Here is an 18,759-nt window from a genome sequence, read left to right on the forward strand (position 1 = left end):
GAAAAATCTTAGGGGCTCATGCAACACAAATTGAGGGACATTTCTACTAAACAACTGTCTTTTAACTTTCAAGAGTCAAAATCATTAAAGGAGACTAAAGAGACATGACAAGGAAATGTGACTCATGATTATTCTGGAGGCTTCTGCTAAAAGGCAGTGTTATAGGATAACTGGGGAAAGTGAATGTTTCCACATGCAGGATAAGAGTATTAGATGAGAATAATGTATCAATGTCAATTATCTGGTTTTAATGGTTGTTCTTAGTTATGTAGTGAGTTTCTTTTTTTTTTTTTTAGATTTTTCCAGAAGTTTATATTCTTAACAATAAAGTTTTTTTAAAGTTCACTAATTATTATATAGTTGTATATATTTAAGGAGTATAGTGTAATAATTTGATATACATATACTGTAATGATCAAATTAAAGTAGCTGATATTTCAATTTCCTAAAACATGTAAAAACCTTTTTTGGTAGACATTTAATAATTGTACATACTTGCAGGGTACAGTGTGATATTTTAATGCAAATTTAATAAGATAAAGATAAATAATTAAAGGGCACACAGGTTACTCAATAATTAATTGATGGGGCAAATACATAGGTATGATAAAATGTTTGCAAATGAAAAGCAGGCATGGGAAGATATAAGTGAAGAAATTTGGAAAAGGAAACACTGGACTTAGGGGATGTTAATGGAGGGAGAAAGAGCTCCCTTGGAGTTTAATGGAACTAAGAAAGCTTGGGAACCAGCCAAACACATAGTCAGGATTTGCCCCAGGCTATGCAAGCTTTGGAATCTTTGGAAACCTTCTTCCAGGTCTCCTGTGTTCAGGTACATTATGCAGCCCAAAGATTCCTGGCCTGAAAGTATAGAACCCAGGATCTGGGCTCCTATTTGTCTCCAACTGCTTGTTCAACCTTGGGCAAAGCACTTAACCTATAAATGAAGCATTTGGACTAAAATTATATGTATATAATATTATACGTATATATATATGTATATTTATATACATATATATACATATAATATTATATACATATATATATACATATATATACATACACACACACACACACACATATATAAATACACATCTTTTGTATATATTTACACACACATACATTTTTTTCCTTTCTGGTTTTTTTTTTTTTTTTTTTGTACCAGGGATTGAACTCAGGGGCACTTAACCACAGAGCACCACATCCCCAGTCCTTTTTAATAATTTATTTAGAGACAGGGTCTCACTGAGTTGCTAAGCAGCTAAGTTACTGAGACTTGGCTTAGAACTCGTGATCCTCCTACTTTCAGCCTCCTGAGCAACTTGGGATTACAGGCATGGGCTACTACACCTGGCCTAAAATGATATTTAAGAGTTCCTAAAAAAATTAAAGATATTTATTCTTGAACAAGATGAAAAAATTAAAAGAGGAAATAAATAGATGAGAAAAAAATGAAAAAGTTAGCTCTTTTTACCTGAGAGACCCAGTTAACTAAAGGGATCATCCCTTGGCCCCATCCCCAACCCCAATCCTCTCTCTGAGGAAACTTAGAGTTCCTTTTATAACTTGAACTGCACAGAGAACACTGTCCTCACTTCTCAAATCATACCAGCAGCAAGAGTCCTCTTAAATAGAATCTTGTATATTATGAATCCCCAAATATTTAAATATTCAAATATATTTGCAGAATACTACATGTGTGTTCCCAGTGTAAGAATCAATCTACACCACGGCATTGCAGTGTGGGGGCACCTCTCACTGTCTTGTTAGCCTGAAATGAGTTTGTTTATGGCATGACCAATTTCTTCTTTGACCCTTTAATTTATTTAAAAATATTTTAAAATTTATTCACATGTGTAAATGTTTAGTCTATATTTTTATTAAATATTTTTAACAATTGTATTTCATGTGTTGAGACTTGAATTACCTAGCACATGGTCAGTTTTGCAAATGTCGAGTAAGAGAGAAGAATGTGTGTTCCTAGTTGTTGGTGTGGGGTTGGCTCTATGTATATTCAGTTCAGCTTATTTAGTATGTTACTCAGACATTCTAAGCACTACTAATATTTTTGAATGTTTCACCTATCAATAACTGAGCAAGGCATATTGAAATTCTATATTATGAAGATGTATCTGATAGTTTCTCTCTGTGAGCTTTACATATTTTGATTCTATGTTATTAGATATATACTAGCTTAAAATTTTTATTTCTTCCTTGTGAATTGAACTGTTGCATTATGTAATAACTTTCTTTATCCCTAATAATGTTTTCTTTAAATTTTTTTTAAATTTAAAATCTACTTGTCTCATATTAATATGGCTCCCCCACATTTCTTTTGGCTATTATTTACCTGATAGTTTTTTTTATTTCAATTTTTTCATGACCTTATGTTTTAGGTGTGTCTTTTATAAACAGCACCCAGTTCAATTTTGTTATTTAGTCAGTGAGTCTAATCCATCTTCATTTATTGTGATTATATAATAGAGGGAATTTAGGTCACAAATAAAAGAATCCTTTCTGGAATGGTTGGCTTTAACAAGATACCAAACCAACACATGAACTCAAGAACCTGCCCAGGGTAGACAGAGCAGAAGGGATGCACCATTGACAGAAAAGTTCCTTAAAGTCACATGCCCCCATCTGCGCATGGTGCATGCTACTAAACATCAACTAGCACAGTTGTCTGACTCTGTGGAGACAGCCATTCTGTCTTCACCCAGCTGATTCATACAAAGCCATTTAAAACACTAGAGGAGAGAAAAGGTATGAAGTCATCCTTAATGAAGATCCCTGATGCTTGTTAATCCCAGATGGTTGTTCAAATGGCAGTGTTAAAGGGACATTGCACTGCACCAATACTTTCCTGCAGTGACTCGTACATATTTCATGCTCAAGGATTTCATATAGTACATAAAATCATTTTCATAGTTTTCTTAAACTATGTGTAAAGAATAATCTATGTGTTCTCTTTATGCTTTCTGCTAAACTTTCATGATTATTTCTATTTAATTACTTGTTTTTACTATTACTACTGTGCTGCTCACCACCTTGTGTTTTTATGCTTTCCAAATTCATCTACAGAAAATTTTAAAAATATTTTAAATATTCCATAACCAAGGATAAAACTATAAAATTAAGGTTTCCAGTTAAATGTAAATAATAGTGCTGTGCCACTCACTATGGGGAAAGCAACATTAATGCCCACAATAATAAAGCAATAGCTATTGAGTGTCTGGTGGCAAATTCTCTGCTCTGTGTGTGTGTGTGTGTGTGTGTGTGTGTGTAAATCCCCTTAAAAATGAAAAACCTCAGGCTCAGGTTAAATGTGTTAGTTTGTTCCTTCTAATAGTAAAATACTGGAGACAGGGAAACTTACAAACAAAAATTTATTGCTCACAGTTCTGGAGGCTGGGAGTATAAGATCAAGGCACCAGCAGATTCAGTGTCTGGTGGGACCTTTTCCTCATAGATGTCACCATCTGTGCCTCATATGGTGGAAGGGCTAGATACACCTTGCAATTTCTTTTATAGAGTAAGCCCATTCATTCCAGAGTCCTCAGGATTTGATCACTATTCCAAAAGCTTTACCTCTTAAGCCTATCACACTGGGAATTAAGTTTTAGCAAATGAATTTGGGGGAGATACTAACATTCAGATTATAGTATTAAGTAACTGGGCCAAGATCACATAGCCAGTGTAGGGCAGAGCAAAGATTCAACCTCAGTCTCCTTAATCCAAATTCCATATCATGCTGATGAAAAGAATAAGCCGTGGAGTGAAACTATTCAAATTCTCATTCCACCACTTCAGACTGTGGCAGTGGAAAAGTTATTTACCCTCTTTGTATCTCAATTTTCTCATCTAAAAATGAGAATATCAATAATAGAGGATCCAACATGGCGGCCGGCGAGGAAGCAGCGATTCCAACGTCTCCACTTTAACGGGATAAGAAAGACCCACCTGGACAGCTGCAGCCTACATACGGAGGAACTCCTAGCATAATTCCCTTTAGAGGAGAGCAGCCGTGATCTGGTAGGTTTATTGGAAGTGACAGTTTGTCCCAGAGAAGTGGATCTTGGGCGGCCACTCGGGCACAGAGGTCTAGTCCGCAGACATTAGCCACTCCGGCAAGGGGCTCCCCCGGGAGGCCTAGCTCTCGCTTTGCGAGCAGCCACCCCACCTGTCCGGTTCCTAACCACGCGGCCACAGCTAACCGGCTCCACAGGTGGCACCGTGGCGGGTGCAGAAGTCAAGTCCCGGAGCCAGCAACCGCTTTTGCAAGCGGCGGTCACCCTGAGCGGCTTGGGCCGCCCCGCCCGAACCCGCAGTGGGCCTCCGCCATCCGGGCTCCCCCGGAAGGCATAGCGCTCGCTCTGGGAGCAGTCGCTTCTCCCTCCCGGTCCCTAACCACGCAGCCAAAGCAACAGGCTCCATAGGTAGCACCGCGGCAGGTGCAGAAGTCAAGTCCCGGAGCCAGCAACTGCTTTTACAAGCGGCGGTCACCCTGAGCGGCTTGGGCCGCCCCGCCCGAACCCGCAGTCTGCCTCTGCCATCCGGGCTCCCCCGGGAGGCATAGCGCTCGCTCTGAGAGCAGCCGCTTCTACCGCCCGGTCCCTAACCATGCGGCCACAGCTACCCGGCTCCACAGGTGGCACCGCGGCGGGTGCAGAAGTCAAGTCCCGGAGCCAGCAACCGCTTTTGAAAGTGGTGGTCACCCTGAGCAGCTTGGGCCGCCCTGCCCGAACCCGTAGTCGGCCGCCACCAATTTCCAGCGAAATCGAGGGGCTCCAGACAGATTTCCATCGTGCAAAGTTCGACTGCGGGAGCTCCTTTTCTCCGCACGGAGGGGCGCATAGCCTGATAGGCAATCTCCCTGCGGCTGGAGTCTGTGGCGCGCACTAGGGAGCGGCAAGGTGCCGGAGTGGGGGGAGCAAAGATACCTGCGGCCCACTGGAAAGACAGGCCAGGCGGTAAATTTCAAAAACACAACAGTTGCACCAAGCAGAAAGAAACGCGAGCAGTATGAAAAGACAAGGAAAGAAAGGACTACAAGCAATGCAGGTCAACTCAACATTAGAAGAGGTAATAGCTGCAACTGATGGAATGTCAGATAAAGAGTTCAGGATATACATGCTTCAGATTATCTGGAGTCTCAAGGAAGACATGAGACAGCAAAATCAGACAATGAAAGATCACATTCACAAACAAATCCAGGAAGTAAAAGATCAATTTCACAGGGAGATAGAGGTAATAAAAAACAAACAAATAGAAATCCTAGAAATGCAGGAAACAATAAACCAACTTAAAAACTCAATTTAGAATACTACCAGCAGAGTAGATCACTTAGAAGAGAGAACATCAGACAATGAAGACAAAGTATTTCAACTGGAAAAGAACATAGACAACTCAGCAAGTCTGCTAAGAAACCATGAGCAGAACATCCAAGAAATATGGGACAATATCAAAAGACCAAATTTAAGAGTCATTGGGATACAGGAAGGCACAGAGCTCCATTCCAAAGGAATAAACAGTCTATTCAGTGAAATAATACAAGAAAACTTCCCAGACTTGAAGAATGAGACATAATCCCAAATTCTAGAAGCCTACAGGACGCCGAATATGCAAAATCATAAGAGATCCACACCTAGACACATTATAATGAAGATGTCCAACATACAGAATAAGGAGAGAATTTTAAAAGCTGCAAGAGAAAGAAAGCAGATTACATTTAGGGGTAAACCAATCAGGATAACAGCTGATCTCTCAACACAGACTCTGAAAGCTAGAAGATCCTGGAATAACATATTTCAAACACTGAAAGAAAATGGGTTACAACCAAGAATCGTGTATCCGGCGAAATTAAGCTTCAGGATAGAAGATGAAATTAAAACCTTCCACGATAAACAAAAGTTTAAAGAATCCGCAGCTAGAAAACCGTCTCTTCAAAAAATCCTTGGCAAAACATTACAGGAAGAGGAAATGGAAAATAACATTGAAAACCAACAATGGGAGGTAGGACAGTAAAGGGGGGAAAGTAGTCAAAGAGGATAACAAATCAGGTTTATTAACATCAATAAATAAATATGGCTAGAAGAACAAACCATATCTCAATAATAACCCTAAATGTTAATGGCTTAAACTCACCAATCAAGAGACATAGGCTAGCAGAATGGATCACAAAACAAGACCCAACAATATGCTGCCTACAGGAGACGCATCTGATAGGAAAAGATATTCATAGACTGAAGGTGAAAGGTTGGGAAAAATCATACCACTCATATGGACTGCGGAAACAAGCAGGAGTGGCCATACTCATATCTAATGAAATAGATTTCAAACCAAAGTTAATCAAAAGGGATAAAGAAGGACACGTCATACTGCTCAAGGGAACCATACACCAACAAGACATAACAATCATAAATATATATGTCCCAAATAATGGTGCAGCTGTGTTCATCAAGCAAACTCTTCTCAAGTTTAAGAGTCTAATAGACCACCATACAATAATCATGGGAGACTTCAACACACCTCTCTCACCACTGGACAGATCTTCCAAACAAAAGTTAAATAAGGAAACTATTGAACTCAATAACACAATTAACAACCTAGACTTAATTGACATATATAGACTATACCACCCAACATCAAGTAGCTACACTTTTTTCTCAGCAGCACATGGAACCTTCTCAAAAATAGACCATATATTATGTCACAGGGCAACTCTTAGACAATATAAAGGGGTAGAGATAACACCATGCATCTTATCTGATCACAATGGAATGAAACTGAAATTCAATGATAAAAGAAGAAAGGAAAAATCAAGCATCACCTGGAGAATGAACAATAGCTTGCTGAGTGATCAATGGGTTTTAGAAGACATCAAGGAGGAAATTAAAAAATTCCTAGAGTTAAATGAAAACACAGACACAACATATCGGAACCTATGGGACACATTGAAAGCAGTTCTAAGAGGAAAATTCATTGCTTGGAGTTCATTCCTCAAAAAAAGAAAAAACCAACAAATAAATGATCTCATACTTCATCTCAAAATCCTAGAAAAAGAAGAGCAAAACAACAGCAAAAGAAGTAGAAGGCAAGAAATAATTAAAATCAGAGCTGAAATTAATGAAATTGAAACAAAAGAAACAATTGAAAAAATTGACAAAACTAAAAGCTGGTTCTTTGAAAAAATAAATAAAATTGACAGACCCTTAGCCATGCTAACAAAGAGAAGAAGAGAGAGAACCCAAATTACCAGCATACGGGATGAAAAAGGCAATATCACAACAGATTCTTCAGAAATACAGAAGATAATCAGAAATTATTTTGAATCCTTATACTCCAATAAAATAGAAGATAGTGAAGGCATAGATAAATTCCTTAAGTCTTATGGTCTGCCCAGATTGAGTCAGGAGGATATAGACAACCTAAACAGACCAATAACAATAGAGGAAATAGAAGAAACCATCAAAAGATTACCAACTAAGAAAAGCCCAGGACCGGACGGGTATACAGCAGAATTTTACAAAACCTTTAAAGAGGAACTAACACCAATACTTTTCAAGCTATTTCAGGAAATAGAAAAAGAGGGAGAACTTCCAAATTCATTCTACGAGGCCAACATCACCCTGATTCCGAAACCAGACAAAGACACCTCAAAGAAAGAAAACTACAGACCAATATCTCTAATGAACCTTGATGCAAAAATCCTCAATAAAATTCTGGCGAATCGGATTCAAATACATATCAAAAAAATTATACACCATGATCAAGTAGGATTCATCCCTGGTATGCAAGGCTGGTTCAATATACGGAAATCAATAAATGTTATCCACCATATCAATAGACTTAAAAATAAGAACCATATGATCATCTCGATAGATTCAGAAAAAGCATTCGACAAAGTACAGCATCCCTTTATGTTCAAAACTCTAGAAAAATTAGGGATAACTGGATCATACCTCAACATTGTAAAAGCAATCTATGATAAGCCACAGGCCAGCATCATTCTGAATGGAGAAAAATTGAAGGCATTCCCTCTAAGATCTGTTACAAGACAGGGATGCCCTCTCTCACCACTTCTGTTCAACATACTCCTCGAAACACTGGCCAGAGCAATTAGGCAGACGAAAGAAATTAAAGGCATAAAAATAGGAAAAGAAGAACTTAAATTATCACTATTTGCAGATGATATGATTCTATACCTAGCAGACCCAAAAGGGTCTACAAAGATGCTATTAGAGCTAATAAATGAATTCAGCAAAGTGGCAGGATATAAGATCAACACGCATAAATCAAAGGCATTCCTGTATATCAGCGACAAATCCTCGGAAATGGAAATGAGGACAACTACTCCATTCACAATATCCCCCCAAAAAATAAAATACTTGGGAATCAACCTAACAAAAGAGGTGAAAGACTTTTACAATGAAAATTACAGAACCCTAAAGAAAGACATAGAAGAAGACCTTAGAAGATGGAAAAATATACCCTGCTCATGGATAGGCAGAACTAACATCATCAAAATGGCGATATTACCAAAAGTCCTATATAAGTTCAATGCAATGCCAATCAAAATCCCAACAGCATATCTTGTAGAAATTGATAAAAGAATCATGAAATTCATATGGAATAATAAAAGACCCAGAATAGCAAAAACAATACTAAGCAGGAAGTGTGAATCAGGCAGTATAGTGATACCAGACTTCAAACTATACTACAGAGCAATAGTAACAAAAACAGCATGGTACTGGTACCAAAACAGGAGGGTGGACCATTGGTACAGAATAGAGGACACAGTAACCAATCCACAAAACTACAACTATCTTATTTTTGATAAAGGGGCTAAAAGCATGCAATGGAGGAAGGATAGCATCTTCAACAAATGGTGCTGGGAAAACTGGAAATCCATTTGCACCAAAATGAATCTGAATCCATATCTCTCGCCGTGCACAAAAGTTAACTCAAAATGGATCAAGGAGCTTGATATTAAATCAGAGACATGGCATCTGATAGAAGAAAAAGTTGGTTATGATCTACACACTGTGGGATCGGGCTCCAAATTCCTCAATAGGACACCCATAGCTCTAGAGTTAACAAATAGAATCAACAAATGGGACTTACTCAAACTAAAAAGTTTTTTCTCAGCAAAAGAAACAATAAGAGAGATAAACAGGGAGCCTACATCCTGGGAACAAATCTTTACTCCACACACTTCAGATAGAGCCCTAATAACCAGAATATACAAAGAACTCAAAAAATTAGACAATAAGATAACAAATAACCCAATCAATAAATGGGCCAAGGACCTGAACAGACACTTCTCAGAGGAGGACATACAATCAATCAACACGTACATGAAAAAATGCTCACCATCGCTAGCAGTCAGAGAAATGCAAATCAAAACTACCCTAAGATACCATCTCACTCCAGTAAGACTGGCAGCCATTAGGAAGTCAAACAACAATAAGTGCTGGAGAGGATGCGGGGAAAAGGGCACTCTTGTTCATTGCTGGTGGGACTGCAAATTGGTGCAGCCAATCTGGAAAGCAGTATGGAGATTTCTCGGAAAGCTGGGAATGGAACCACCATTTGACCCAGCTATTCCCCTTCTCGGTCTATTCCCTAAAGCCCTAACAAGAGCATGCTACAGGGACACTGCTACATCGATGTTCATAGCAGCTCAATTCACGATAGCAAGACTGTGGAACCAGCCTAGATGCCCTTCAATAGATGAATGGATAAAAAAAATGTGGCATTTATATACTATGGAGTATTATTCTGCATTAAAAAATGACAAAATCATAGAATTTGGAGGGAAATGGATGGCATTAGAGCAGATTATGCTAAGTGAAGCTAGTCAATATTTAAAAAACAAATACCAAATGACTCCTTTGATATAAGGGGAGTAAACAAGGACAGGGTAGGGACGAAGAGCTTGAGAAGAAGATTTACATTAAACAGGGATGAGAGGTGGGAGGGAAAGGGAGTGAGAAGGGAAACTGCATGGAAATGGAAGGCGATCCTCAGGGTTATACAAAATGTCATATAAGAGGAAAGGAGGGGTAAGACAAGTTAATACAAATGGAAGAAATGATTTACAGTAGAAGGGGTAGAGAGAGAAAAGGGGAGGGGAGGGGAGGGGAGGGGAGGGGGGATAGTAGAGAATAGGACAGACAGCAGAATACATCAGACACTAGAAAGGCAATATGTCAATCAATGGAAGGGTAACTGATGTGATACAGCAATTTGTATACGGGGTAAAAGCGGGAGTTCATAATCCACTTGAATCAAACCGTGTAATATGATGTATTAAGAACTATGTAATGTTATGAACGACCAATAAAAAAAAAAGAAAAAAAAAAGAGAATGCAGTCAAAAGTGAGAAGAAATGACTGGAGCAGAGAATGCTTATAATAATAATTACCAATGAATGAAAAGTCAAATAATAAATGTATCTCTTGTTTGTGTGCAAGAATGTTATTGCTAACCCACTATTAAAAAAAAGAATATCAATAATATCTATTCACAGGGTTATGCAGATTTAATGGATGATATGAGGAGGTAAATCGGTATAAGCCCTGACATTTAGAGAAAGTTCAAAAAAACTGTTAGTTGTTACAGTTGCCAAGGGCACTTTCTTGGATTCCCTTATCATCAATAGGTGACATGACTACAGATGCTCCTTGACCTATAGTGGGGTTATGTCCTGATAAACCTATACTAAGTTAAAAATATTTAGAGTCAAAAATATGTTTAATACCTGACATGCTGAACATCCTAACTTACCCTAGTCTACCTTAAACACTCAGAATACTCTTATTAGCCTACAAAATTATGCAAAAACATCTAATATAAAGCTCACTATTATAATAAAGTGTTTATATCTTGTATAATTTATTGAACACCCATATCCAAAAACCACTGGCAATGTAGCACACAGCAGAGTATAAATTGATTACTTTCATTACTTTCAAACTAACTGGGAGATGCAGCTCATTGCTGCTGCCCAACATCACAAGAGAAATCGTATTGCCTATCATTAACATAGGAAATAGAAATTCAAAATTTAAAGTACAGTTTCAACTGTACACATATCATTTTGTATCATCATAAAATGAAAAAAAAATCACAAATACTAAGTCAAATACTAAGCCTTCTTTAAGCATCATGTTCATGTGCTTCTCACCTTCATTTGTCTGTGTCCTATTTACCTGCCAAACTGATTCACAGATTTCCTAGTGCTTCCACTGTTGATTCCCTCCTGGATTCCTCAGAAAAGTCTGAATGAGGCACAGACTACCTATTATGGACAGTAGATTCATGTATCAGTCCATGATGAATTAAAAATTTAAAAGAAAAACTGTTTCTTCATCAGTTTGTGGAACACAAGGAGTCTGGCTAATCCCTATGAGATTAATGTGAGAAATAAAGGTATAGAAAGTTAAGTATATCAAGATATCATGGGGGCTAAGGATGTATTTTAGTGGTAGAGCACTTGCCTAGCATGTGAAGGATCCTAGGTTCCATCCCCAGCACTGCAGGAAAAAAAATTATCACCTGGTGCCTGTAATCCCAGCAGCTCAGGAGACCAAGGCAGGAGGATGGCATATTCAACGCCAGCTTCAGCAAAAGCAAGGTGCTAAGCAACTCAGTGATACCCTGACTCTAAATAAAATACAAAATAAGACTGGGGATATGGCTAAGTGGTCAAGTGCCCCTGAGTTCAATCTCTGATATCCCCACTGAAAAATCATCATGTTGTACATCTTAAAAATATATTATGTTTAAAAAGAAATATGGATGATGGATATAATTTGGTGGTAGAATGCCTATCTACAATGTATGAGACCCTGGGTTTGGTCCCCAGGACCATAAAAAAAAAAAAGAAAAAGAAAGACAACATAAATAAGTAAAAAGATATGAAATTTAAAAAAATAGAATAACTGATCCAGCTAAACCACTTTTTGCTATTTATCTTAAACAATTAAAGTCAGCATACTATAGCAATACATACCTACCCATGTTTATAGCCAAATTTCACAATTCACAATAGCCAAACTATGGAACCAACCTAAGTATCCATCAATGGATAAATTAATAAAGAAAATGTGGTATATATATACACAACAGAGTTTTATTCAGCCATCAAGAAGAATGAAATTATTCCATTTTCAGGAAAATGGATAAAACTTGAGAACATTATGTAAAGTGAAATAAACCAAACTAAGAAAGTCAAAATTCATATGTTTTATCTGATATGTTGAAGACAGAAAAGAAAGGGGAGAAGGAAATTTCTGAAAATTGAAGTGAGATCAATAGAGTAAAAGAAACACACTAGAGGGGAAGGAGTAGGGGGAAGGAAAATACTGGGGAGCAACATTGGCCAAATTATATTGCTTATACTGTGTGCATGCACAAATATGTAACAATGAGTCCCCACCATTATGTACAATTATAACACATCAATAAAAATATGGAAAAAAGAATAACTTGACTTACAAAATTGGATAGATACTAGTGTCATTTAAGCTAGAAAATATCATAAAACCAGCATATATTTTAGAGGGAGAGAGGAAGTAATTAAGACTCTTTTTTAGCCCTGCTGAAATCACATGAGATACCTATTAGCCTAGCAACTGGGGACAAAAAGTGGGCAATTAGTTCACAAGCCTGGAGTTCTAAGTGAAAAGCAGGGTGGAGGCACAGGACACATATCAGACAAAACATATCAGATAAAATTCTCAGCATATGAACAATGATAATCTGGGACTAGGTAGGAAGGACTTTTCTCTTAGGCATCCTGAAAACAGAGGACAAAGGGGGTCTGAGACTAAGCCTAGGGGTACTACTAAATGTAGAGATCCAGGATAGGAGGAAGAGGAGTCAGCAGAGGAGGTTATAAGAAAGCAACCAACGTGACAGGAGAAAATCCTGGTGAAATCACCAAAGGAAACAGAAGAGAAATGGGGAGGAATGTGAAGGTTAAGGGAGGTTTTTTTTATTTGGAATAGGTTACAGTGGTCTCTTGACAAGAATGATCCATAGAGGTAGAAAGAGATGATGAGAGAAAGAAAGAAGATAACTGCTCCAGGAAAAGTCACAGAGATGGTGACAGAGGCCAGGATCCAGAGCTCTCAGGTAGGTTGTGTCTCTGATAGAAGCAGGAATAATCCCTCCATTAGGGACAGGAGAGGAAACCAAGTATATGGTCACTGCAGTTTGGGTGCTGAGAAGATAAGGGAATATTTATGTGGTCACTTCTATTTTCTCAGGGAGATATGAGATGAAGTCATTCAGTAAGAACAAAGGTGAGGGCTGAGCAAGCTTAAGAATAATGCAGAAGGTATGAAATAGTCATTTTGGATAAGAACAAAGGCATACTAGGGAAGTATAGTAGGATCACTGGGAAGTACCAAGCACCATTGTGAATTGTGCTCATCAACTTAAATGAGACTTGTTGGCACAACTGAATACTTTTCTCCAGAAATATTTTGTTGGGTACAATCATGGGTCCATGTATGATTATATTTTACCATTAGGACTTTTCCAGGCAAAAATGAGGGTATAAGATCATCAAGCAACCATTAAATTTAAGTGGGGGAAGGTGGGAAGTGTGGGTATAAAGGGAAGGAGTGGCTGTTATCATGGTGGTAGGGTCAAAGGACTGGAGGTCACTAGGAAGTAAAAAGTGGCTGGAATAAGTATGGTTGGAGGGTATAGAGAAATAATCAGAGAGTAGAAAGATAAAAATCCCAGGCCATGTGTCATTCAGGCTGATGAATTCAAGGGTCTCATCCTGAGAAAGGGCAACTGAGCTAGGTAGAGGAAGTGGTCATTGGATGTCAGGTAGTCCAAAACTAGAGAGACCAGGAACACTGAGGTCAAGAGTGGTGATGGGAGTAGGAGGTGGGAGGAAGACAGCAGGCTCCTTGCTAAAGTTACTAGTGAATGAGAGGGGCAGGGCCAGGTCTGATAAGTGTCAGCAAAATCCAAAATTTGTTTGGATTTCTGGTATGTCTGAGGTGACTAGGGATGTCAGGAATGTTGGGATCAGTCCTGAAAGTTTCATGATAGAAGTAAAACATTCACACTGGATAACAGGAGGTCCAAGGGCTGCTGGTCTCCTCAGCACTTGGAGTTCTGAGATCTGCATTTGAGTATACACTCTACCACCCAAACAATAAAAACTCATGAAATAAAGTCTCTAATGCCTTCAATGCTATTGTCAACATCCATCTTTGCTGGTTAGCATTGATGCTTTAACATTTTTGAAGAGAAAAAAAAAAGACATTTTCTTTTTACCAAATCCACTGAATGAATAGAGAAATATTTCTTTAAGGTCAAAGTCATAAAAATGTTTATACATTTTGATGTAATAATTTCATTCCCACAAAATTTTTACTTTCTTTGTTTGTTTGTTTTTTGAGACAGATCTCACTTTGTCCCAGGTCAGTCTTTAACTCTCAGCCTCCCAGGTCTCTGGATTACAGATGTGTGCTGCTGTGACCAGCCCACATTCTTTTGATCAAGCACAACATATATACAGAAACCATAAATATAAATATGAATTTACAGAGTGAATATAGCCATGTAAAACACTCCTAAAAATCTGATGCCAGAAAATATTCACTTAAATGAATAATCTATAAGCCCCATATGTTCACACACTCTTATAGTGAAAGGGTAGAAAAAAACTAAATATTTAATGTAGAAATAATTAGGTAAATGTTCACACATTAACTCGGTAGAACATTATGGAGCCATTAAAAATGAATTTTTATAGTTTGAAGACTACAAAAAATTCACCAACTTGAATGCCACCGAGTTAGGCCTCAGATCTTCATCTGTAAAATAGGGATTAAAAAGAATGTCTCCCCTCATAAATCCATTATGAAGATTACATGAAATTGGAAAGGTAAAGTGGGTAGAAAATGGCTGATGAGTAATTAATAAAGGAGTTCTTCTCCTCCCCCCATTTTTTACTTTACTTTTTTATATGTGACAGCAGAATGCATTATAATTCATATCACACATATAGAGCACAATTTTCATATCTCTGGTTGTACACAAAGTAGAGTCACACCATTTATGTCTTCATACAGGTACTTAGGGTAATGATGTCCATCTCATTCCACTGTCTTTCCTACCCCCATGCTCCCTACCCTCCCATCCCCCCCCCCTTTGCCATACCTACGGTTCAACTAATCTTCCCATGCCCTCCCCCAACCACATTATGAATCAGCATCCTTAAATCAGAGAAAACATTCGGCATTTGGTTTTTTGGCATTGACTAACTTTACTTAGCATTATATTCTTCAGCCCCCTCCATTTACCTGCAAATGCCATAATTTTATTCTCTTTTAATGCTGAATAATATTCCATTGTGTATATATACCACAGTTTCTTTATTCATTAATCTACTGAAGGGCATCTAGGTTGGTTCCACAGTATAGCTATTGTGAATTGTGCTGCTATAAACATTGATGTGGCTGTGTCACTGTAGTATGCTTTTTGGGTATAGTACAAGGAAAGGGATAGCTGGGTCAAATGGTGGTTCCATTCACAGCTTTCTAAGAAATCTCCATACTGCTTTCCACATTGGCTGCACCATTTTGCAGTCCCACCAACAGTGTATGAGTGTACCTTTTTCCCCCACATCCTCACCAACACTTATTATTGTTTGTCTTCCTATTAGCTGCCTTCTAACTGGAGTGAGATAAAATCTTAGAGTAGTTTAATTTGCATTTCTCTAATTGATAGAGATGTTGAACATTTTCTCATATATTTGTTGATTGATTGTATATCATCTTCTGAGAAGTGTCCGTTCAATCCTTGGCCCATTTATTAATTGGGTTATTTGTTTTTGGTGTTAAGATTTTGAGTTATCTATATATCCTAGAGATTAGTGCTCTATCTGATGGAGATCTGGGCCAACTTTTTCTTCTATTAGATGCAGTGTCTCTGGTTTAGTTCCCAGGTCCTTGATCCACTTTGAGTTAAGTTTTTTACATGGTGAGAGGGGTTTAATTTCATTTTGTTGCGTATGGATTTCCAGTGTTCCTGGCACTATTTGTTGAAGAGGCTATCTTTTCTCTAATGTACGTTTTTTGGTGCTTTTGTCTAATACAAGATAACTGTAATTATGTGGGTTAGTCTCTGTGTCTTCTATTCTGTACTATTGGCCTTCCAGTCTATTTTGATGCCAATACCATGCTGTTTTTGTTACTATTCCTCTGTAGTATAGTTTAAGGTCTGGTATAGTGATGCCACCTGCTTCACTCTTCTTGCTAAGGATTGCTTTAGCTATTCTGGGTCTCTTATATTCCAGATGAATTTCATGGCTGCTTTTTCTATTTCTATGAGGAATGTCATTGGGATTTTGATTGGAATTGCATTAAATTTGTACAGTGCTTTTGGTAGTATGGTTATATTGCCTATCCAAGAATAAGGGATTTCTTTCCATCTTCTAAGGTCTTCTTTAATTTCTGCCTTTAGCATTCTGTAGTTTTCATGTTTGTTGATTCCCAAGTTTTTTTTTTTTTGAGGCTATTATAAATGGGGTAGTTTTCCTTTCAGAGGAATTATCATTGATACTTAGCATTGTATTCTAACACAAAAGAATTTACAACTAGCTCATACATTTTGTGTGTTTGTGTGTGTGTTTAGATACACACATGAAGGCAAAAATTTACCTAAATTATCTACTGCTATATACACAATTCCTGGAAGTGTACTTGGAACATAACGGACATTCAAGGATTCTTTATTGAATAGTTTTGAATGTTTAGGGTGACATTGTATCTTACTTTTCTTTTTTCTAAATCCCAGGATGACAATGTTATTTATATAATCAATAATTTCAAAACCACATTTTTTTGCAGGCCATCTCCATGGATAACTCTTTATAATAATTTCTATTTTTTTTGGCAGATTGGCCATGCAGAAGCTGGGAACACAAGTATTTGAGGAGGTCTACAATTACCTCAAGAGAGCAAGGCATCAGAATGCCAGTGAAACAGAGATCCGGGAGTGTCTCGAAAAAGTGGTCCCTCGGGCCAGCGACTGCTTTGAAGTTGACCAGCTTCTCTATTTTGAGGAACAGTTACTGACCACAATGAGGAAAGAACCCACTCTCCAGGATCCTCACTAAGGAACCATGACAAACAAGCAGAAGTTCAAGTAGACAAGTTTCTGTGAAAATCCATGAACTGTATAAGCTGGACTTCATTATGGGAAATGAGCACATAACTGGAGCTCCCATCTTTAACTTCCATTCTCTAATGACTCGTTTAGGAGGAGTGAGCATGGCTGCCTGTTCTTGGAGTCATGGGCCATATGAGTTGTTTGATTTCTGTCCTGAGATAAGCTTGCAGATCGGTCTCGGCATCCTGTAAAGGATTTCCCTCATGCTGCCTCAAGGCTCCCAACAGGGTTGGATTGTCCCAGTGATGGCTGAGGAGAAGCCAGCTGCTCTTTGCCATCCCTAGTTGGAGGACAGAGCTTAGGCCTGGCTGCCTTTAGTCTCAATGAACTGTGACCAGCTTGCTTGGGAGAGCTGTTGGAACTGGCCTCTCTGACAAGCTGGGCTGCCAAGGAGTCAGACTGGCCTTTCTCTCCCCAATTATTATTTTTTATTATTTACTGTTGCTTGATTTTATATATATATCTCACCTTCCTTTTCACCTTTTTTTCTCCTGATACTGGTGATTCTAGCCTTCTTGCTATTTCCCCAACATGTTTTAGCTTTGGGGCCCAAATTCCCTTACCCCTGTATTTCCCTTTTTTCACGAGGTCTCTTCTCGGATGACAGCTCCTCAGAAAGTTTTCTTTGCTCTCCCACCTTGTTTTCTCTTCATTTTGCTGAGCACCTGTTTTTGGTCCATGTTTCCCTTACATGACCAGCAAGCAAGATGTACAAGAATACAAAAACCTGGATTAAAATACAAAAAGCAATTCCCTTCTGGGATTTATTCCCCAGACTCGCCTGTGGAGAACTGAAGATTTCTATTCATAATAAATATATATTCCATTGTTACAAAATCACCTATTTTATCTTTTCCTTATGTAAAAGTATCTTGTTAAATGTGACGCTACTTTCAAATAATAGTTATTACTTAGTAGAAAGGAGAAAAGAAAACACATGTTGGCTTTTTTTGGTGGGTGGTGGGAACTGGGGATTGAACTCAGGGGCACTCGACCACTGGACCACATGCCCAGTCCTATTTTGTATTTTATTTAGAGACAGGGTCTCACTGAGTTGCTGAACACTTCACCACTGATGAGGCTGGCTTTGAACTCAAAATCCTCCTGCCTCTGCCTTCTGAGCTGCTGGGATTATTGGTGCAAGCCACCAAAGGTGTTAATAGGAAAGAGACCTCACCCCAAGAAGAGCACTCGGGAGCCTTTTTGGCATTTTATGACCAAATGGATTGCAGGTAGGTCTCGAACAAGGGAGACAACAGTAGAATTTAAGTTAATAAAAAGTTTCTGAGTTTTTCTGCTGATGGTTTTTACAACATTAGAGCAGAAGAAGGCTTGTACAAGTTGCTGGGTCTGACAAGGAAATTATCAGAAATTTCAGTCTCTACCATCTTCCACAAACAGATTAACATGCTCAGATAATAATGCTCTGCATTTTAAAATCTGTTTCTAAGGAGATAGGAACAAACAAAATATCTTACCCTTCAGAGATTTGTGTTGTATACCACAACACATCAGGCTTATAAGAAAAGAGAGCTGCGGAAATATCATTCAGGA

General features: G+C 38.2%; 1 protein-coding gene across 1 annotated transcript in view; it reads left to right on the forward strand.

The window, feature by feature from the left end:
• Nek11 (NIMA related kinase 11) overlaps positions 1–17,983 on the forward strand; it is a 347,795-nt gene extending 329,812 nt beyond the window's left edge. The window contains exon 17 of the mRNA XM_026383853.2: positions 16,933–17,983. Coding sequence (XP_026239638.2) covers positions 16,933–17,152 — 220 coding nt within the window. The 3' untranslated portion in view covers positions 17,153–17,983. The remainder of the gene's footprint in view (positions 1–16,932) is intronic.
• Positions 17,984–18,759: the final 776 nt, after the last annotated feature.

Source organism: Urocitellus parryii, chromosome 2 (assembly GCF_045843805.1).
Source record: "Urocitellus parryii isolate mUroPar1 chromosome 2, mUroPar1.hap1, whole genome shotgun sequence".
In the NCBI taxonomy this organism is placed as follows: Eukaryota; Metazoa; Chordata; class Mammalia; order Rodentia; family Sciuridae; genus Urocitellus; species Urocitellus parryii.